The sequence below is a fragment of the Schistocerca piceifrons genome, chromosome 7 (assembly GCF_021461385.2).
Source record: "Schistocerca piceifrons isolate TAMUIC-IGC-003096 chromosome 7, iqSchPice1.1, whole genome shotgun sequence".
NCBI classification, from domain to species: Eukaryota; Metazoa; Arthropoda; class Insecta; order Orthoptera; family Acrididae; genus Schistocerca; species Schistocerca piceifrons.
In genome coordinates this window covers 283,163,325-283,186,519 of record NC_060144.1, presented here as the reverse complement: position 1 = coordinate 283,186,519, position 23,195 = coordinate 283,163,325, and the positions used below count along the sequence as shown (strand labels likewise).

At 38.3% G+C, this 23,195-nt stretch overlaps 2 protein-coding genes across 5 annotated transcripts in view; one reads left to right on the top strand and one right to left on the bottom strand.

Moving 5' to 3' along the window:
- Positions 1-4,334, top strand: part of LOC124804853 (D-threo-3-hydroxyaspartate dehydratase-like) — a 125,268-nt gene extending 120,934 nt beyond the window's left edge. For all 3 annotated transcript variants that reach the window (XM_047265207.1, XM_047265209.1, XM_047265206.1), the window contains one exon: positions 3,659-4,334. In XM_047265207.1, coding sequence (XP_047121163.1) covers positions 3,659-3,748 — 90 coding nt within the window. In that variant the 3' untranslated portion in view covers positions 3,749-4,334. The remainder of the gene's footprint in view (positions 1-3,658) is intronic.
- Positions 4,335-6,902: 2,568 nt separating this feature from the next.
- Positions 6,903-23,195, bottom strand: part of LOC124804643 (ribosomal RNA-processing protein 8) — a 94,479-nt gene continuing 78,186 nt past the window's right edge. For both annotated transcript variants that reach the window (XM_047264863.1, XM_047264862.1), the window contains one exon: positions 6,903-7,657. In XM_047264863.1, the coding sequence (XP_047120819.1) occupies positions 7,447-7,657 (211 nt within the window). In that variant the 3' untranslated portion in view covers positions 6,903-7,446. The remainder of the gene's footprint in view (positions 7,658-23,195) is intronic.

Genomic DNA, 23,195 nt, shown 5'->3' with positions numbered 1-23,195 from the left:
CTCCACCAAGAGTGTCTTTCCACCATCCACCTAACCTTCGTAACCTCTTAGTTCATCCCTATGAAATCCCCAAACCACCTTCCCTACCCTCTGGCTCCTACCCTTGTAACCGGCCCCAGTGTAAAACCTGTCCCATGCACCCTCCCACCACCACCTACTCCAGTCCCGTAACCCGGAAGGTGTACACGATCAAAGGCAGAGTCACGTGTGAAAGCACCCATGTGATTTACCAACTGACCTGCCTGCACTGTGAAGCTTTCTATGTGGGAATGACCAGCAACAAACTGTCCATTCGCATGAATGGGCACAGGCAGACAGTGTTTGTTGCTAATGAGGATCACCCTGTGGCTAAACATGCCTTGGTGCACGGCCAGCACATCTTGGCACAGTGTTACACTGTCTGGGTTATCTGGATACTTCCCACCAACACCAACCTATCGGAACTCCGGAGATGGGAACTTGCTCTTCAATATATCCTCTCTTCCCGTTATCCACCAGGCCTCAATCTCCGCTAATTTCAAGTTGCCGCCACTCGTACCTCACCTGTCATTCAACAACATCTTTGCCTCTGCACTTCCGCCTCGACTGACATCTCTGCCCAAACTCTTTGTCTTTAAATATGTCTGCTTGTGTCTGTATGTGTGGATGGATATGTGCGTGTGTGCGAGTGTATACCTGTCCTTTTTTCCCCCCTAAGGTAAGTCTTTCCGCTCCCGGGATTGGAATGACTCCTTACCCTCTCCCTTAAAACCCACATCCTTTCGTCTTTCCCTCTCCTTCCCTCTTTCCTGACGAAGCAACAGTTGGTTGCGAAAGCTTGAATTTTGTGTGTATGTTTGTGTGTCTATCGACCTGCCAGCACTTTCGTTTGGTAAGTCACATCATCTTTGTTTTTAGATATATTATATTAATAATATCAAATAATGTGTGTTTGAGTGTTATGTAAAAACTGAATCCTGTAATCTTCAGTGCAGTAATGTGATAAGTGTAAATTAGTGTTGTGAACTGATTTCCTCTTTGATCATGTGTGACTACAGCAGCCTAAGAATTATCATATGCACCTCAGTGTTCTGCACGTTATATGTTGTGACAATTTTGTTGTTATCTCCTACATGAAAATATGTTTTAGGATGTTTTAATCTATTTAACATCCACGAGGACCATTTCACAAAGTACATTACTATATATATATATATATAAATACAAAGATGAGGTGACTTACCGAACAAAAACGCTGGCAGGTCGATAGACACACAAACATACACACAAAATTCAAGCTTTCGCAACAAATTGTTGCCTCATCAGGAAAGAGGGAAGGAGAGGGGAAGACGAAAGGAAGTGGGTTTTAAAGGAGAGGGTAAGGAGTCATTCCAATCCCGGGAGCGGAAAGACTTACCTTAGGGGGAAAAAAGGACAGGTATACACTCGCACACACGCACATATCCATCCACACATACAGACACAAGCAGACATATTGGTCTTTAAATATGTCTGCTTGTGTCTGTATGTGTGGATGGATATGTGCGTGTGTGCGAGTGTATACCTGTCCTTTTTTCCCCCTAAGGTAAGTCTTTCCGCTCCCGGGATTGGAATGACTCCTTACCCTCTCCTTTAAAACCCACTTCCTTTCATCTTCCCCTCTCCTTCCCTCTTTCCTGATGAGGCAACAATTTGTTGCGAAAGCTTGAATTTTGTGTGTATGTTTGTGTTTGTTTGTGTGTCTATCGACCTGCCAGCGTTTTTGTTCGGTAAGTCACCTCATCTTTGTATTTATATATAATTTTTCCCACGTGGAATGTTTCCTTCCATTAAATTGATATCATTAATTTGAATCCAACAATTACGTTTGTTATTGTCACTGTTGCATTTCGAAATCTTTTCTGTCGTCTTATTTTCCTCTTTCTGTTTTTGCCAGTAGTTTCACTTTGGTTTCACTTTGAATTCACCTTCTCCTTTTTACCGTAATCTGCTATACTATTTTATCCCGCCTATATATATACTCAATAATACGTAACCCACTTCCAAACCATAACCAAAAAAATTTTTTGCCGCTTTCAGCACTACCGCCGCTATAATATCCACCGTTTTCTAGTTCACAAACAGCTCCTTTCACCTTTTAAACAACCATTTCGGCCAGTTCTAATAACTTTCGCTTTATTTCCATCTCCGTTTTTCCCACACCACTGATCATTTTTAGCCGCTTCCCACAGGTTTTAACGCGATTATTTCTTCGTCAGACAATTGTTAGTCTCATTTTCATAATCTGCCACCACAATACCACTCCTTTTAATATACTACACGCAGTTTTTTCGAAATTTTCCCGAATTTCTGCGTCCTTTAACGTGTTTTGGCGGCAACAACCACCTAACCTTTATGCACATCGTTATCTACCAACCCAAGTCCAACATAGCCCAGCTGTAACCAACACCTTTTCGCCTTTTTTCATTCCAGATCTCCTGTTTCTTTCCGGTTCACCTTTATCTCTCCCCATATATTTTTATTTTCATTTTCATTTCACCTCATGTTAACACTTTCCACCTTCTAATACCATGTCACCCTCACAACACCCCCACAATGACCCCATTAAGTTTTATTTACATTCCCTCCGCAAACTGGTCTTTAAATATGTCTGCTTGTGTCTGTATGTGTGGATGGATATGTGCGTGTGTGCGAGTGTATACCTGTCCTTTTTTCCCCCTAAGGTAAGTCTTTCCGCTCCCGGGATTGGAATGACTCCTTACCCTCTCCTTTAAAACCCACTTCCTTTCGTCTTCCCCTCTCCTTCCCTCTTTCCTGATGAGGCAACAATTTGTTGCGAAAGCTTGAATTTTGTGTGTATGTTTGTGTTTGTTTGTGTGTCTATCGACCTGCCAGCGTTTTTGTTCGGTAAGTCACCTCATCTTTGTATTTATATATAATTTTTCCCACGTGGAATGTTTCCTTCCATTATATATATATATATATATATATATATATATATATATATATAGTAATGTTTTTCTTTGGGACTATATATTTTGTATTCTTGTTCTCTGACACGATTGCCTCCATAGTCAAATTCTTAATGTCGCTGCCTTTTGGTGTGGAAGGACCCAAGTTCAGTTCTCAGTGCCCCCTCAGATTTTTCTGGGGTAGTGAGGTCTGGAATAGGGTCCATTCAGCCTTGTCAAGCCAAATAAGTAGCAGCTTCTATAAAGAAGCAGTGGCGCCAACGCATTTCATCCAAAGGCAATGGCTGGAGGGACTGGCGATATGCTGATAACGTCCTACAATCAAAGATCGCTTTTTGTACTACCATGTAAGCGGCATTCAGCTAGTTGGAACAGTCCTCTAAGGCCTAGTCTTCGAGAAGTGTGTGGTGATTTCTGACTTGTGGGACATCCTTGAGGATCTCCTCACTATGGATTTATAGAATGAAAAGTACAACTAACCTAGTTTCTAATACAGCATAATTTAAGTTTGCTACTCACAGATTAGCATCAACATTCTATGAATGTTGCATACTAGTCAGTCAGGAGAAAGAAACTTCATTTTTCTGTAGTTTGATTTGGTGTCATTTATAAACAAAGATGAACACACATTTCAAAATAAGCATTATAATTTTTGCTTTTTTGTGTGGATGCATATGTGAGACTGAAACAACCTCTCTCATTTTTAGGCATGTGCGACAGCATCTCAACATCCCGTTTATTACATTCACAAAGATGGTCTTATTGAAGAGGAGTGGAAACCTATTAGAGGATGGTAGCCCCGAGTATGACTTTTAGTACTGTTAGTTAAAGAGCTTCTGTAAAGTATTTTGTGCCTGTTGTTAATTATACCCAATCAAGCAAAAATGCTCAGAATGAAACATTTGTTATCTAATTAGAGCAAAACTCTGATATTTGATCAGTGGCATACAGTCTGGCTGACCAGCACTTCTGATTATATGAACAAGTGCAAAATTGAATCGATTCAAGGATCCCACAAAAGTCTCCCAGTTCTTCTGCTACAGGATTTGTATGCTATCCGAAAGATGGGAGAATGTAGTGGTCAGCGATGCGCAATACTATGAATCATAATTTTTTTTGTAAGTTTTTCACAATAAAGCCCCGAACTTTGAGAAAAAACAGCAGAAGCAAAGTTTTAGACCTAGTATTAAACAACAACGCACAGGTTTTATGTTAAAACTGACTGTGAAGAAGAAAATACTCTACTGTAAAAGACTGTGGTTTTGTTTTCTTTGTTGCAGCCAGTTTTAACTATGTGATTCTTGAGTTTCTCCCGGCGTATTTGATAATCAAAATATCCACGGGTATGCTGCCGGTCTATAGTGTCCAAGGGGCACAATATTTCGGCGATCATACATGTCGCCATCATCAGTTGAACTGACGGACTGAGCGACGGCGACCGAACCCAGTTCCCTCTGAGCAGCCATAGCGTACGGATCTCCGTGCCGGCACGTTCACAGGAGCTCAGTCCGTCAGTTCACCTGATGATGGCGACATGTATGATCGCCGAAATATTGTGCCTGTTGGACACTATAGACCGGCAGCATATCAGTGGATATTTTGATTAGTTTTAACTATGTCTGTCTATCTCTTCCTACCCCCTATTTCATTATTTCCCTTAGCTATATGTCCATCTACTACTCCCATCTCTCTCCACTTTATCACACTTACCCCAATAGGAGGCTGGTGGTTCTTACCACCACAGTACTTCTTTCCAGCTCATAACTAATTTGCGTATCAAATTTTATTGAAATAATTCCAGAGGCTTAGTATGTGCTTTTTTACACACAACTTTGCTCACATATGCACATGTAAAATATATTTCACATGTATGTAACATATTTCACTTGTATCTGTACACTTATTTAAAATGTACCTCTGGCGAACCTTGCCCTACAATTTCATTTTCATGCAGATTAATGTTTATGATGATGTATCCTGAATTAAGGGTTATGCAATGATATATTTGTGTACATACATTCTGCAACATATGTGGATAATGTCTGAAAAATATGTTGGTAATAGAATTAGTAGTAAAGAAGAAATAAATTAAAATGTCATAACCGTGTTGTACAATGATATATTTTTGATGGCATATTCATTGGCATATGTGGATATTGGCTACATAAAGTGTTGTGAATAGAGTTAGCAGCAACAAAGTAATAAATTTAAATGTCTTGTATGATGCAGCAGTTTTTCATGCATCTCATTGTTGATGTCATAATATCTCCTGAACTGTGAGTCGTACAGTGATATAATTTTGTTGGTACATCCCATTGTATATATGAATACTGTATGCAAAATGTGTTGTGAATACAGGTTGTAGTAAGTAAGTAATAAAATAAAAGTCGTGCTTCATGTGGCAGTTTTTGGAAGTAATCCTCTTTCTTCTTTTCTCTGTCAGTGAGAAAATGTTTCATAAAGGTTTGAAACTGTGTAACTTTCGATGCAAATCACTAAGAGCTCTCATTGTTGAACACTGGGTGACTGAAGTATGGGTATTTGCATGTCTTGGGCTGTACTGCTTTTTCACCCCCACAGCGATTCTTTCCAGACAGTAATATAATGTGGTTTATTTGTAAAGGAAAACATACTCAAGCTGCTAGTGGCACCAATTCTAGAGATCTGCAGCAGAATTTGGAATCCTTGCAAAGTAGGCATGATAGCAGTCATCAAATAAATTCAAACATACTTCTAGGAAATAATAGCATATCCTGTATAAAAGTGTAATAGAATACTAAGGGAACTAAAAGCTGAATTTTTGAAAGAAAGATAATTTTGTTCACTTGGCCTCTGCTGGGTAAATCTCGTGATGTCCAAGTTATCCAGAGTCTGGCTATTGAGGTATTTCTTTCGCTCCACATGTGAAACGAACAGTACAGGAAGTATCTGAAATGGTTCAAAGCACCCTCCTACATGCAGTTTACAGTGGATTGAGAAATATGTATCTGAATGAATATGCATCTGTAAAAAGAGGAAAGAGATGGACAATGGCAACAAAAGGTACGGACTATCACAGATGCTGCAGGAATACTGTTCGAAAAAGATCTCATACCTACCAAAAGTGGTAGCAGTGAGTCGTGAAAGTCAAGATACAGGCTGGAACTTGGATATTCCTCAGGATAGAATAGTGGGGGAGGATGTGTCCTGAAGAACAAGTGTTGTTGAAGGTCCACAATACTGTGAATTGAAGTATAGTGAGAGGGAAGGAGTCCACTTGTTTCAATCTGTGTGTGTCTCCTTGCATCATGGTCACTTCTATTTGATTCAATATTCCTGTCCCATTTCCTTGTTGTCCATCTTTCTCGTAGACCCCACTACTCCTGTCTTTGTTCTTCATGGCACCTGCTCTACTTAATACAATTCTTCATACTAGTGTGTGTGTGTTTATAAGTTGAGTTACTGTGTTACAATGTTCTTGTTTACATTCAAATATACCCTTCAATGTATCCACTGCATGGTGAATAATTATTGTTTGATGTAAATTCATTTATTTTGATAATAACAACTGTATGGTTCCTAATTTCTTGTTATTAACAAAGGATTATAATAATAGAACATGGAAAATTATGGTTGGGCATGAAATATTTTACTATTAACGTAACATTGGTGTTCTGGAGAATCACAGAGGAGCTAAGTCTACATCAGTGCTTTGAATCAGTCTATGAGATGTGCCAAAATGATTCAAGAGGAAGAAATAGAGGATGAATGTCCAGACTGAAATTGTTGTCAATGCAGTTTTAATTCAAAAATAAATGTTCATCCTATTAATTGTCTAGCCACATCTGATTCATGCCGTCATCTTGTGTGTTAATAGTATCTGTCCAATGTTCTTCAGTCATATAATTAGTTTTAAGTGATTGCCACTTAAGTGATAATTTTATGAGTCAGGTGACTGAGAAAGGCCCTCTGTATGAGATGACAAAAATGAAAAAACACTGGCTTCTGTTTTTATTGGCACAAAGACAGAACAGAGTTACAGTTTGGCAAAATAAAAAGTTCTTCAGCTCTCTAGCTAGCAGCTCATTCCTAAATAGTGGAGAAAGCCTTTTGTACTTAAGACATAAGTATTAGATTAATTTTTTTCAGAGTTTCTGAAATGGTCTGCTTTACTCAATATGTGCCCTTCAACCTGCCTGAGTTCCGTTTTAATGATGGTGGCAACCGCTGCTCACTATAGCATTGACAACTGTCATTTTTCAGTTACTATAATATTACATAAAGATATGTATTTGAGAAAAACAGTTTCTTGTAAATGTGTTCTTCATATGTTTAACATAATGCACAATATGAAGATCGAAAATGTAAAGTTACGCACGTAATGAACATAATTCTATTTTAAACAATAAAGCAGTATAAATTTATTATATGAAAAAGCTCAACTACTTAAAGTCAATCTTATAAAAGTCTTTCAAGCAGCATGACAACTAATCCAAACAGCACACACAATATTGAATCATCTCTTCTTGTATAAACATGGTTTTAGAAAGATGCTGGGCAGTTTATTGGACTTCTTCACTGAACTCACTTTTTTAAAGTACAAGAAGTAAAATATTTTATGTGAGAAATCTTTCAATGTATTTGCAAAACCAAATTTCTTTATGTCTTTAATAAATGTATCAATATTTTCAAACCTACTTTCAACTTCTGCAATCATCATCATGCCTCTGGAAACAAAAAATAATACAAAATGAGACAGTGCAAAGGGGAACAAGCAGGTTAATGTCCTATTCAGTACAAGCAAGCACAATATTTAAAAAAATCTAATGCTCACAGAACAGACATGACCACTATCTTTTTTGTTGCAAATATAAATACCATTAGAGCTCAAACTCTTAAAAAAAATAAGAATTTTACACGAAAAAAAACCCACATTTGTATGGGTAAGTAAATATGAGACAAGGACATGAATGATCAAGATTTGATATCTTTTGTTTAACACTAAAATAATTTTTATGAAATATTAGTTTCAGGTTTTTTTAATGTAGTCCCACTTTAGACTAGACTATACAATGAGCTGTCATATGCTAACAACCAAGATAACCTTCTGGCACACATTTTATTCTGTGATGACTGAATAAATAAGCCAACAGTTGTCTGCTCTATGACACAGTAGCTGTATATAATTACTTGAGCATTCATTCACACAGTCTACACATCCTGACAGTATTAGGGAAAGGATAGATTGCTACTCACCACAGACAGGCACAACAAAAAGACTGCTGAACAAGTGAGCTTCAGCCAAAGGGTGGGTGTGTGTGTGTGTGTGTGTGTGTGTGTGTGTGTGTGTGTGTGTGTGTGTGTGTGTGCGCATGCTGTAAAATGCTCACAGAATTCCAGTAACTGAATTGTAGCTATTGCTAACTGTGACTGCAACGCTCACAGAATTCCAGTAACTGAATTGTAGCTACTGCTAACTGTGACTGCAACAAAAGTTTTTACAGCATGTCAATGCAATAAAATCTTCACCAGTTTCTTGCCATTTGCATTGTGAATGTGACATTTCACAAAGCTTACTCCCTCTTTCCATCTTCTGGCAAGGATTTTATTGTATTAACAATATTAACAACGTTGTTGAGCTTAATGCTGTCCCTCTTTCAACACACTCATAAAGCTATAATCCAACAAGATAATGGTCATCCTCATGTTGTACAGAATGTAAAGGACTACTACTATGCATTACAAATCATGTTTTCCTTTACCTTGTGGGGGTCTAACTGACATGTCTAGATCAAGGGCTTATTGGTGACCTAGTTACCATTCCACAGTGACACGTTCAAACTGTTTCACGTAATGTCATGGCAGGTGATGGCTAACAATACAACATTTAACAGATACTGTACTTGGGTATACAATATTTTATTGCTTTTTGATTTCAGTAGTTTCCTTAATGCCACCATATGTCATATCTAGACTACATGTCATTTGAGTTGGATGTTTGATGCTGCTGCTGTTTTCAGAAACAATAATGTAGTTTTTTGGCATATGATTCAGTTGACAGAATTTGCTCCTATTAGATGTCAAAATTTCATAACATTAGAACACACAGCTACTGTGAACATGTTAAAATTTGAAACTATGATTCCACTGACATGGTAAACTACTTGAAATACAAACTTTATGGACACATCTGACTGGCCAGTTTCACCCTCAGACACAATATTCAAGTGATACATGTGCACTGAAGAACATATGCATTAATAGCAGTTCTGTCATCTTTGTCGTCCCTTTACCCAGCATCAGACCATTTGGGATTTTTTGATATTTCTCCACTTTTCCCTGTTGTCCCACTACCCTTCTTTTATAACCATTTTGTTCCAGTACAGATTCCTTCAACTTAAATTGTTCTTGATCGAGTCAATGCATTTTTCTCTGGTCACCCCTTTTGACCTCAAATTGCCTCCATATGGCCATTTGGTATTCTTCCACTCTCTTTACATGTCCAAAACATTTCAACCTACTCTTCTCAGTTCTATCATTAAACTTTTCTACTCAAAGTTCCTTCGTAACATCTTCATTTATCAATTTGTTTTTCCTTGTTTTTCCTAACAAGGCCTCCCTTCTCGAACAATGCAATTATTATTTCCTTTCCCCATATTTCAGGCACGCATTTCTTGAGTTCATATGCATCTTAAAATTCCATGTGGTTGACAATTTTAATGACTGTTTGCATACACAATTGGATTTGATGCATATATTCTTAAGTGTTTTCATATCACTCTGAATGTTTTCTAAGGCTGAAACTGGCCAACTGTGATGAGAAAACAACTTTTTATTTTTGACAAAACATTTACACTCCTGGAGGATCAACTGTTGTAGTTTGTAATACCAACAGACTGGATACTGAAATGTGGCTATTAATGCTATTTCTCCTGGTCACCTTTGACATCCTATTTAGTTAGTTTTAAACAGTCATTCACTGATCTACAGTTACTTCCAAACTTGGTCACTCTGTTTGCCAATGTAGTTAATTTGATCATTTTAAGTCTTCGTCTTCTACCTTAGCATTTGCCACACAATGTAAGGGGGCATCCATTTTTTTGGCACTCTGTGTGCTCTTAACATGAACTGTCTTGGTTGTCACAGTGTAGGCCTTCTGTGCTTAGTCATGATGAAGGCCAACTATCATAGGTCTGTATGAAGGGTATGGAGCCAATATTGCCTAGGTCTCCCAATAGGTCACTTACCACTTATTACCAACTTTCTAAGAAAGCCTGTGTTTTGCTGCTATTTCTTTATCTGCTCGAAGTAAGTTCCCACACCACTACAGATGGCTTTTCCTCATCTTCTCAGTGATTGGTGCCACTATGAACTGCCTGCAAATTTCATCACTGTTGCAGTATCCTGAAGTGTCAGGTCACATGCCCAAGAAAGAATTTTGGTGTTTATCACAGCAAGTTTTTCTGCTGCCTGCCATTCTGCACTGTAAAAGGCAACTGAACAGATGGCAGAGCTTACTTTAAATGTACAGGGTGTGACAGAATAACACCAATGTTTGAAATGAGTAGTGGCAGCCATAGGCAAGTGCAGCACTGTGGGTTCATGACAGTTAGCAAGTAAACGGTCTGCCATTTCAGTACTCATTGATCAGTGGAACAGAAAACAGTGTGAGTTTGCCATAAAAATGTTTTTACAAAAACACTGACAGTTTGGTAGCAGTGCAAAGGGCATTTCAACGTTTTTATAATTTAGGACACCATGATGGCTTTTTGTCGTAACACTGATAAAATGTTGGATTAATAACTTTGAAGAGACTGGATCTGCCATCAAGAAGAAACAAACAGGACGATGAACATTTGATGTCACATTCAATTCATATGCAAGCAGCAGTGGTTGGAATGTCCCAGGAGAGTGTTCACAGAATTCTTCATCTTGATTTAAAATTTCATCCGTAAAAACTACAGATGGTGCAACAACTGAAGGACAACAATTATTGGATACAATTAGGATTCTGTCAACAAATGATAACAAAAATAAACAACAATGATGAATTTCTAAACAAGTCGTGCATGTCAGATGAGGCACATTTTCATCTCACAGGTTATGTGAATAAACAGAACTACTGTTACTGGGGCAAAGACAAATCCTAGACATTCATGAGCACCCTTTTCACACTAGTAAAGTGACAGTATGGTGTGGTGTTTCATCATGGCATTATTGGACCATATTTTTTCGCAAATGAACAGGGAAACACTATAACTGTCAAAGCCGATCATTACATGGAGATTTTACGAACTTTCGTTGCACCTGCACTGAACAACTTTCTGAATGTTCAAGAAGCCTGGCTTCAACAGGGCGGATCAACAGCAGACACTGCACGGTAATCAGTGGCATATGTGTGAGAATTGTTTGGCAACCGTGTGATCTCGCGATTCGCTAACATTCCCTGGCCCCCTAGATCACCAGATTTATCAGTTTGTTTTTTTTTTTTTTTTTATATGGAGCTATTCCCAGAGCAAAGCCTACATGACTCAACCAAGAACCCTGGATGAGTTAAAATAGAGAATTCAGGATGCAATTAACGGTATCCTGGCTAAGATGTTGCATCAGTCAATGAGGAATCTCAACAGCAGATTTGACGAATGTATTCATACAGGAGGATACCATGTAAAGGACGTAATTTTTTAAAAAATGATAAATGCCATCAATGTTTCATAAATGGCAAAGTTGTAAGGTTTCAATTACTATGAATGCAATTTCTTCCCTTAATCACTTCTAGTTTTATTGGATTGTGGAAATGTTCCTGTTTTTCTATGTCACCCTGTACAAAAATGTGAAATTTGAACTTCAAATGAAAAATTGTAGTATCCTATGATTACAAATCAAAAATGAAGCAGTGCAATAATTCACCATTAAAAATTTCCACTTACATTTTGGTGCAGTGTTTCTAACGTTCTCATTCATATCACATAAAGAAAAATGATACAATTAAAACCAAGTGATATTACATAACCAGAAGTACATTTACTGGATAACATATGGATAACACCATATGTACACTTCCATAACTGTAAATTTTAGATTTTACAGTTTCTAAAATTACCTCAGGTAGCACACTGGTCATGCAAGACAGGAATTGTCATTTTGGGTCCCACTCCAGCATGCAATTTAGCCCATCACAAATTTTTATACCTCTGTCAGATCTTGTATGTAATTTTCCAGGCTTTTATGGCGTGGTTGAATGGCTTTTCTTGATAAACACATTATTTTATTCCACACACAGAAGACTTTAGAGAAAACATCAGTTCAATAATACAGATGTTTCCCAGTCATACAGTAGTAACTGAAGACTGCATTAATCACCGTAGAATCAGGCGGAAAAATTACAATGGTGGATGTGTCCAGACATCTTGCCAAACCTTCCTAAATTGCCTTCTCTGGAAACTACCTAGAACAGATAGTTTAGGAGTCCAGTCATTATGGAAATATTGTTGTTGTTGTTGTTGTTGTTGTCTTCAGTCCTGAGACTGGTTTGATGCAGCTCTCCATGCTACCCTATCCTGTGCAAGCTTCTTCATCTCCCAGTACTTACTGCAACCTACATCCTTCTGAATCTGCTTAGTGCATTCATCTCTCAGTCTCCCTCTATGATTTTTACCCTCCACGCTGCCCTCCAATGGTAAATTTGTGATCCCTTGATACCTCAGAACATGTCCTACCAACTGGTCCCTTCTTCTTGTTAAGTTGTGCCACAAACTCCCCTTCTCCCCAATTCTATTCAATACCTCCTCATTAGTTATGTGATCTACGCATCTAACCTTCAGCATTCCTCTGTAGCACTACATTTTGAAAGCTTCTATTCTCTTCTTGTCCAAACTATTTATCGTCCATGTTTCACTTCCTTACATGGCTACACTCCATACAAATACTTTCAGAAATGACTTCCTGACACTTAAATCTATTCTTGATGTTAACAAATTTCTCTTCTTCAGAAACGTTTTCCTTGCCATTGCCAGTCTGCATTTTATATCCTCTCTACTTCAACCATCATCAGTTATTTTGCTCCCCAAATAGCAAAACTCCTTTACTACTTTAAGTGTCTCATTTCCTAATCTAATTCCCTCAGTATCACCTGACTTAATTTGACTACATTCCATTATCCTCATTTTGCTTTTGTTGATGTTCATCTTATATCCTCCTTTCAAGACACTGTCCATTCCGTTCAACTGCTCTTCCAAGTTCTTTGCTGTCTCTGACAGAATTACAATGTCATTGGCGAACCTCAAAGTTTTTATTTCTTCTCCATGGATTTTAATACCTACTCTGAATTTTTCTTTTGTGTCCTTTACTGCTTGCTCAATATACAGATTGAATAACATCGGGGAGAGGCTACAACCCTGTCTCACTCCCTTCCCAACCACTGCTTCCCTTTCATGGAAATATACTGGATCTTAAGCCAATAAACAGACCTAACCTCTTTAAGGATGTCCATATTGAAACGATGTCACTTGCTATCAGGTACATGTAGCAAAAGAAGTTGAAAGATCAGCTAAAACAAATAAGATGATTTACATATTTAGTAAGTTAGTTAAAAATGCAGTTCTGTTACATATCAAAACATTTAAATCTGGGCAGGAACATACAGAAGGACTATGTGTCAAGCTTAAAAGAATAGTTGACCATGCAGTAGATAGTTATGCACCTATCAGAACAGTTCATGTTGGGAGGGACCCTCCATGGCATACAGTCACTCTAAATAAACAACTACTTCTGCATAAATAGGTGTAAAACAAAGTATAGGCCAACAGATAGAGAGGTGGTAAATGAAATGTGTTTGGTTGCCATGAGGGAAAAACCTGCAATGACTACCACAGTAGAATCTTATTGAAACAACTCTCAGAAAACCAAAGAAATTGTGGCCAAATGTAAAGGCTCTTAGTGGCACCAAAGTTAGTGTAGACACACTAGTGAATGACACAGGAATTGTAAGTTAGGGTACAAAGCAAAAAGCACAAATACTGAACTCTGTTTTCAATTGTTCTTTACTGAGGAAGATGCAGATGTGCTGTCCTAGTTTACTTCTCACACAATTGCCAATAGAGGGTTGGGGGTGAGAGAGAGAGAGAGAGAGAGAGAGAGAGAGTGTGTTTAATTTGTTAAAATTAAAGAGGGCTCCAGAGGCTGGTGGGATCACTTTTTGATTCTATATATGATTTACAGCTGAGTTGGTTCCCATCATAACCATAATATTCATAGGCCCCTTAAATAAAAAACTCTGCCCAATGACTGGGAAAAAACACAGGTCACTCCTCTTTATAACAAAGGACACAGAAGTGGTCCACAAAACAATTGTCCAATCTCATTGATGTGCATATGTTGAAGAATCCTAGACCATATTCAGAGATCAAGCATAATGAGAGTTATCAGTCCCAAAGGCCATGGATCAAGGAAATAAGATTAATTATTTCTTGACTTCTAAAAGGCATTTGACTTTCTATCACATCAACATTTGCAAACCAAAGTACAATCCTACATGGTCTCAAACTGTGTGACTGACTTGAGATCTTTTTGCAGGCAGGACACAGCACGTTATCTTGGATGTAGAGTATTTGACAGAAGTAGAAGGAAATTCAGGCATGCCCCATGGGAGTGTATTGGGACCCTTGTTGCTTATGTTGTGTACTAATGGTGTTGCAGACAATATTAATAGCAACCTCAGAATTTTACCTGATGATGGAGTCATATACAGTTAAGTTATGTCTAAAAAGGCTGCAGAAATAGTCAGTCAGATCCCTAGAAGATTTCAAAGTGGTGCAAAGATTGCCAACTTGCCTAAAATCTACAGAGATCTAGGCTTCACAAAATGAAAAAAAAAGTTGTATCCTATGATACAATATCAATGATTTGCAATTAGAACCATGCAACTCATAGAATACCTGAGTATGACAATTTGTAAGGACATGAAATGGAATGATCACATAGGCTCAGTCATAGCTAAGGCCAGGTGACAGACTTCAGCTCAGTTCACAGGCAAAGTACTGAGAAAATGCAATTGGTCTATGAAGGAGACTGCTTACAAAACACTTGTGTCTCACATCTTAGAATATTACTGCAGTGCGTCGGACACAAATCAATTGGGAGTAACAGGAGATACTGAACATACACGAAGGAGGATGGCATGAATGGCCACAGGTCTGTTTGACTTTACAGAAAGTTTATAAAAAACTGGGATTGGCAGGCTCTTGACGACAGATGCAAATTGTCCCACAAAAGATTACTTTTGAAATTTTAAGACCCAGTATAAAGTGAAGAATCTACAATCTCTGATTGCCCTACATATTGCTCCTGTAGAGACTGTGAAGACAGAATTAGACTAATTACAGCACATAAAGAGAAATTTAAGAAACCATTCTTCCCATGCTCCATACACAACTGGAATGGACAAGAATCCCTAACATGTGGTACCATGCTAAGTACCCTCGGCATGCACTTCACAGTAGTTGGCAGAGCAGAGTATGCATGTAGAAGCAGATGCAGACATCTGTGAGTAGTGATCTGAAGCCTCAACTTCCTCACTAATATGTCCTCTGCATATGGAGACAAAGCATTATATAAAAATAAAAAAAAATATCCATCCAAGCACAGCATAACAAGCTGACAAACCATGTAAAAACTCGTAAAGACATGTGAATAATAATGGCAACTTAAAATTGTGCTGGACTGGGACTCAATCCCAGATTCCTGCATTTCATGCGCTGTGTGCTGTCAACTATGCTAAGTGTGTACGCCTTGCAGACCAACTCAAATGCAAAGGTAGTGCAATTGGTAAATGACTGCTAACAAGAGGTGGGGATCTCGATTCAAATCCTGGTTCAGGAGGACTAGTCACAAACATTTATCAAAGCCATCTCTGACAAAATAATTGCAGTTGTACCTACTCTCTTTTTGGCTGAATCCACATCTTACATTGTTCTTTCTGCCCCACATTGACTGGCTTCAGTCTGCTTGTAAATGACAAATATGCTTATGTCATTATTATATTCTTGTTGAGTTTGCAGCAAGATATTCAAGTCAAATAAATGCAATGGTTTGATGGCCCACCTGGCTCTCATATTCAGGTGAAGAACTGCTGTTGCTGACTCTTGTTGAACTGATGCTACACTGGAGCCAGGATCCCTATACAGGTCAGGAGAGTACTCAGCACATGTGCCAATTGCCATGAGAGCTGCCTGCATTCCAAAAGGTACTAGCAGTGCTGCCAGGGTGAAGGTGAACAAAAATGACATATTGCTGCCATAACTAATCATCAAACTATTTTGCTAATTGAGAACATAGTGTTTTAATGCTGGGCAGCCCAGGGTTACACAACTTGCTCTCAGGATAGTCCTTGTACCTAGTAATAAGATTATCAGGCAGCCTAATTTCTATGTATTCCTTCAGGACACAATCCCAGTAACGAGAAGTGGCACCAACCACTTATGTCTCATTATATTTGACTGCATGACCCTCGCCTAAGTCATGCTTCAGCACTGCATGTTTTTGCAATGTTGTTCCTTGTGTGTATAGAAGAATGCTGAAGGTTGGATTGGTAAATCGAATAATAAATGAGGAGGTACTGACTACAACTGGATAAAGATGAAATTTATGGCACAACTGGACAAAACAAAGGTACTGGTTGATGGAACACATTGTGAGCCATCAGAAATCATCAGTTTGGTAATGGAGGGAAGGGTGTCAGGTAAAAGTTGTAAAGGGAGACCAACACCTGAACACAGTAAGTAGATTCAAATGTGTGTAGATTGTGGTAGTTATGCAAAGATGAAGAGGCTTACGAGATAGAAGCTTCATCAAACCAACCACCCTGTTTGGCAGTATGACCCACACACCTGTGCTCAAAAGTACAAATACTTTCACTGATATATGCTATACCAAAGTGGTGGTATTTTACAAACACCAGGATTTCTTTGTCCCACATCATCTTAAACTGAATTCAAAAGGGCATTAATCTTGTCTGGCAGGGAAAAAACAGTTTTCATGTTAAATTTTTTTAAAAATTCTCTCAATATTAGCTGATACACTCCTAGCATACAGTAGAGTAGCAACTGGTGTAGATTCATCTTGCTGCACTTCCAGTATTAGTCTTTTTTTCTGAGAGAATCCATTCTGTTTCAATACCTGTGCTGTTCAAAAGACCATATCTGATGCACAAAGCTTACCATAAGAAGTTAAACATCTGAAGTCTATATGAGGGTGATTCAAATGAAAACCTCAAAAGTTCCATAAAATTTAGAAAAGATGTGTGGAGGAGTTTGTAGGAGGCAGAAGTGTTTCTTGAGGTTCAGAAAATGACCAGTAGGTGGCAGAGTGATGCTAAAATGTGGGAGAAGTCAGCAGTGCCCCCAACAAAACAGCCGTCCCACTTCAACATGCACCGTGATTGAGCAGTGACCTGTGATGTGTTTTTTGTATAGTGAAGTGGCAAACCAACTGAAATTCATTTTACAATGACAGTGCAGTATGGTGATTCATGTTTTGTCATTGCAGCAAGTGTACAAATGGTGTAGGAAGTTTAAAAGGGGTGTAAATTCGATGGAGGGTGCAACAAAACAAGGGCAGGCTTAGCACACAGCAACAGGTGACAACATTGCGTTAGTGGAGGAGTTTGTACAGGAGAACAGACATCTAACTCTGAACAAAATAGCCACAAGTTTGAAGATAAGGATTAGTTCAGCACATTGTTCACAATCTGCTGCACTTCAATAAGGTGTCTGTAAAATGGGTGCCACAACAGTCTGGTACATACTCCTAATTCACCAGACCTTCCGCCTAATGACTTTCATCTGCTGCAACAGGAGGCAGGCATTTCAGTAGTGACAAACAGATGAAAACAGCGCTGCATGACTGGCTACCCACACAAGCAAAAGAATTCTTTCATTGAGGTATCTATGCACTTTCAAGGTGGTGGAATATGCGCATTCATTATCAGGGAGACTACGTCGAAAAATGACATTCGAGTTTCTTGTTCATTGTTCAAATTGAAAATATTATAGCATTTTTAAAATTCTCATTTGAATCACCATCATATATAAATGGAACTGATACTCTGCAAAGCAGATCCACCATGCCTTGGTATTTAGACCATCATAGGAAATACAGTAATCTGAATCTACATCAGTTGCTTTACTATTAATACTTTTGGGACAGGTGTGTGGAACATTACTGCTGCATAAGATTACAACATTCCAAAAATCTATGGTTGCAAAGCCTTGGTTATCTGCGTGGCACACAATGAAATATAATGAGAGCAGAAATACATTGTTTTTGTTTGCCTCTACCACAAGTGCTACTATTTGTACCTTTTGCGGTGGGACCAGCACTTGCCACGTGCACTGAGTACAATTTACTGACTGTGCCCACTCCAGTATAGCATCAGGTCATCAAGACTCAGCAATAGTTGCAACTTATCTGAAGGTGATGGCCAGGTGGACATGAAATGTATTCGCAGTTGCGAATGCGGACAACCATCAGCTGTATAATGGAATGACACCAATAAAAATTTGTGCTGGACTGGGATTTCCTGCTTATCACAAGCTGTGGCCTTACCATTACGCTCTCTGACCACGACTCAGTGCCAGAACCAAACTTCCATATGTCATCAACCATATGTCAACAACGAGTACTCGTACATCCATTATGTATCTTCTCGTACAAGGGAGACATTAAAGTGAAAGTCCTTGAGAGTGTCAGCAGGTAAATATGAGGCTGCAGTGCCTGTGTTATTCTAAATTACGATGCAATGTTCCTTTGAGCATGCTTGCATGTCAAAAGGGACAGGCACTGCGGTGACTATGGCTGTTATGAAATACATGAAATGTATTTGCAGTTGTGAATAGGGACAACCATCAGTTGTATAATGAAAATCTGTGCCAGACAAGGACTCGAACCCGGATTTCCTGCTTATCAAGAGTTGTTGCCTTATCAATTCTGAATAACACAGGCACTGCAATATTGTTAAAATATTGGGTTGACTTGACTTGAAAGATTTGGCTGCAAACTCAAGAAGAGTATCATAAGTTACTCTGTCAACAAAGCCTATGAAGTCTACTCAGATTGTCAATAACAACCACTGTCTGCAATACCATTAAGAGTGACACAGCCTTACAAGAACATATTTTTAACCTATTTCTACATCATAACATATAAAATCTTAAGCCAAAATTGCAATAGCAAAATGAAACAGTTAAAAACAAACACAGGATTATTTAAAAAAATTATAAACACACTGCAGACTCTTATAATAAGAAGTTACTAGAGGCACAATTATTTCAACCAGGACTTTATTATCTGTTACATTTTAAATGCAATAATGAAAGTGCTATGTTCAGTTTTGTTTGTTTGTAGTGCCAATGGAGTACTTCTTGAAACAAAATTGTTCAGGCTTTTGTGGCCTTGTGTTGTCACACTGCCTGTTGGCTTCTGCCTTGGGTTCTTTGGCCAACTTTCGTTTAGCGATTGTTCTGATATGTTGCCCACATCCAGAGATTGTATGTACCTATCACGCAAATGTCAGAGCTATTCCCTGGCCATTACCACTGTGGTTCTTCCTTTGCTGCCTGCAACAATGGTTTACTGCAGCATGGGAGTTCAGGATCCATTTAGCTTGAGGCTTTCCCCTTTCTTGTTGAAGCTACTCTCATGTTTGTCGATTTCTATGGCTTCTCTAAACAATCAGGCATGGTAGTTCTTGTTCACAGTGAGAACTTTCATGTCAGAGAATTTTATTATGAGGCTGGTTATTGCAGGTTGGTCCCTTTTGTTCTTACCCAATCTGATACTTTCTTTGATCTTCTTGGTCGGTTTGTAAATAGTCTGTATACTATGTTTGCCCAATATACAGCCAACTCCACCCATCATGCTGGGGATGTATGGCAGAAAGGTCTTACCCAATATTTCTTTTTCTTGTTGTGTCAGTTCGCTGAGTGTTACATTTTGTGGTATTTTTTATGCAGCTGGTGGAGTATCTCTTCCTCCACAGGATGCTTTCCAGGTGTTTCATCCTGCATCTAAAATGCTGAGGCTCACATATTTCTACTGTGTGCATTACAAGCATATCAATCATTCCACTTTTCTGACTTGGGTGAGGATTTGACAGTTTGTGCATGTAATGGCCTGTATGTGTCAGTTTTTGGTACACACTGTATTCCAGGTTCTCTGCCTTGTAAACAGCACACCTAGAAAGGGTAGCTGTTTGTCCTTTTCTACCACTGCAGCAAATCTTATGTTGGCAAGGGGACTGTTCAAATGTCCTACTAATGCACTGACTGATGAACATGAGACAGAAGCTCACAGGCAATATGTCAGCAAGTGGCAACAAAAGCCTCAATAGTTTTATTTCAAGAAGTACCACACAGGAAAATATAATAAGCAAAACTGAACAAAGCACTTTTACTATTGTTTTTAACACATAACAGATAGTCGAATACTGGGTGAAATACCTGTGACTCTACTAACTTCTTGGAAGATGAGATCACAGCCTCTATAATTTCTTAAAATGGTGTTATGTTTATGTTTAGTTATAACTATTTAATTATGCTATTGCAATTTCGGCTTCTGTGCCAGGAGAGAGGCTCAGACTCTAAAATGAGAGGGACCTAGCTCTACTGAGGAATTTATTAGTTTTCTTGACTGAATATTACTTTGGTACAATATATTCACTTAACAATGTCTGCTTGTCTGCTTTGTGCATGCACTTTACTTTGAGGAACAAAAGGAGAAACCATGGTTACTAGAATAAACGTATCCGCCACCTGACACTGACATCACAGGCAACCCTGTTGCCACTCAGTAATAACCTTTGGTGTTCTCATTGCATTTTTGAGTGAATACAATGTTTTGTAATGGATGTGACTGCTGCCAGTGATTATTTTGCAATCATGTAACCACACAATAGTAAGTCTTTCTGTCTACTGAAGTGCAGTCATTACATTTGTTTATGTTGAGGGTCAACAACCAAACTTTGCACCAAGCACTGATCCTCTGTAGTTCTCCTTACAGTTTCCTGCACTTTTCTAGCATTGCGACTTCACTAAATACAGGGTGTCCTATTTATCTTGGTCACCCAAAATAACTTTTTCTGGTGTGTTAAATGAAAAGTTGTTTCAACCAATGCTTTTTAATATCACTGGGTAATTTTTGATGTGGGTATACATTTTATGCATGCCCACAGATGTAGGAGATATGGGGAAAGGGTTAGATGTTTTAAAAATGGAATCATGTACATTTTATTTAAGAATACACTTACCCTCTCCATTAGCTAGTCAAAAATTTATCACACTGTACCATTTTTGTCAACGGAACATAGATGTGCAAACAATAAACAATACAAAGTTTGTGAAGAAACCGAGCTGTTTATTGCCTTGTTTGCACCCATTGTAATGCTGTAGTAAAGGTGTGGCATCTGTTTACAATTTCTGACTCAAGCAAACGGGTAAATCCCCAGCTCCCCTACGCACTTCATTTCTTGCTGCTTTTGCATACAGTAGACAGACATCAGAGTAACTTAGCAACTGCATGGCAGTAGTACACATTGTGAATACAATTTTTGTTGTGAAAGGTGTATGAAGTACATGCATGATGATAAGGTAGAAATGCTGCTGTTCTATGGTGAAAGTATGTTGACAGGAAATAATTTAGTACCTTGCATTTTTAAGTTCAGCGCTGTTGGAGAACATTATGATTATTGTGTTGTGGTGGTAAGTTATGGGACCAAACTGCTGAGGTCATCAGTCCCTAGGCTTACACACGACTTAATCTGACTTAAACTAACTTGCCCTAAGGACAACACACACCCATGCCCGAGGGAGGACTCGAACCTCCGATGGGGGGCAGCTGCGGGAACCGTGGCAAGGCACATCAGACCACGTGGCTACCCTGTTTGGCAATTATTATGGAATTATGTCTACCTTGTACTCTACTCTACATACCTGTACTGTAATTTGCTATAAGTAGGAGAAATTCTGTCTCTCTCAGTGTAATTCTGAGTTACTTAAAATAAAATGGTTTCATTAAATGGCCAAGGGTTCCTTTTCTAACTGTCAATAACAAGTGGTTATGATGGGACATTACATCTAACAAAGTGTAATGTCTTAATGTAAAGATGATAAATAAACTAATACATTAGTTAATGATACTAATACAGTAATATTTATGACAGTAATAATAAGTCAGAGATGAGACAAAACGTGCCTGAAGAACTGGGTTTGGTCTACTCAAGCTCTTGGTAAAATAATCATCTAACATGCTCTTTGAATTCAGAGTCGTGCTCAATATTACACCAAGAAATGCCTTAACTTCTTTCAATGAAACATCTTTCCGTAAGTGTACACAGAATGTTTTGTTAGAGGGACATTTTCTGTATTTCACAGACTTTCCCGTTACATGTGATATATCATAAGTTATTCTCTTTCTTCTTTACCACTAACTTTAGGTTCACTGCAACAGACCATTTTGTAAGGAAAAATATTCCTCTTTCTCATGCTCATCTATAAACTCTCTTTCATCCTCAGTATCCTCCAAAAGCCGTTCCCAAATATCATCATATATATGCCTTCTGCCTGCCATCTCTATAAAATCAAAAATTATGTGGTAAGGACACAATCACTTACATATGACTAAGCATATAGAGTGGTCAACTTACACTCTCTGTTGAACAAAGTTGGTACTATGTGATGAAATGCACTGAAAGCATGTTATAGCAGAGCAGATGAAAAAAACTAACAAGAACAGTGTGTCACACAGTCTTCCATTGGAACAAAGTGGAAAATCTGTATCTTGGATAAGTTCTAACAGTGAAGTGGAAAGGGTTAATTATAAATGAGTCAGTACTCAAAAACCTCAAATCACTACTTGTCTTGATCACAAGCACACTTTAAGGAAACAACTTATTAAAGAAGGGGCATAATCTTTGTAGCTACTCCCTTACGGTGTTCCCACTGGAAAATGGTATCCCATACATAATACCTGAATTACAGACATATCACAAAAATGTAGCCATGCAAATATTTAACTTCATAAGACAGTTTTTCAATGTAAGCAGTTATGACGGAAACCACATGATCAACGAAAACTTTTAATTTGGTTACCGAATTTGATTTCTTTTTCTTCCCCTCATGTTTAATGAATTTAAGTGAAGAGAGCTGTAGAACAGTTTAAAATTTGAACAGTCACATACTTCAAAACTAGTTGTTTCCTCAGCTTGAAAATGAT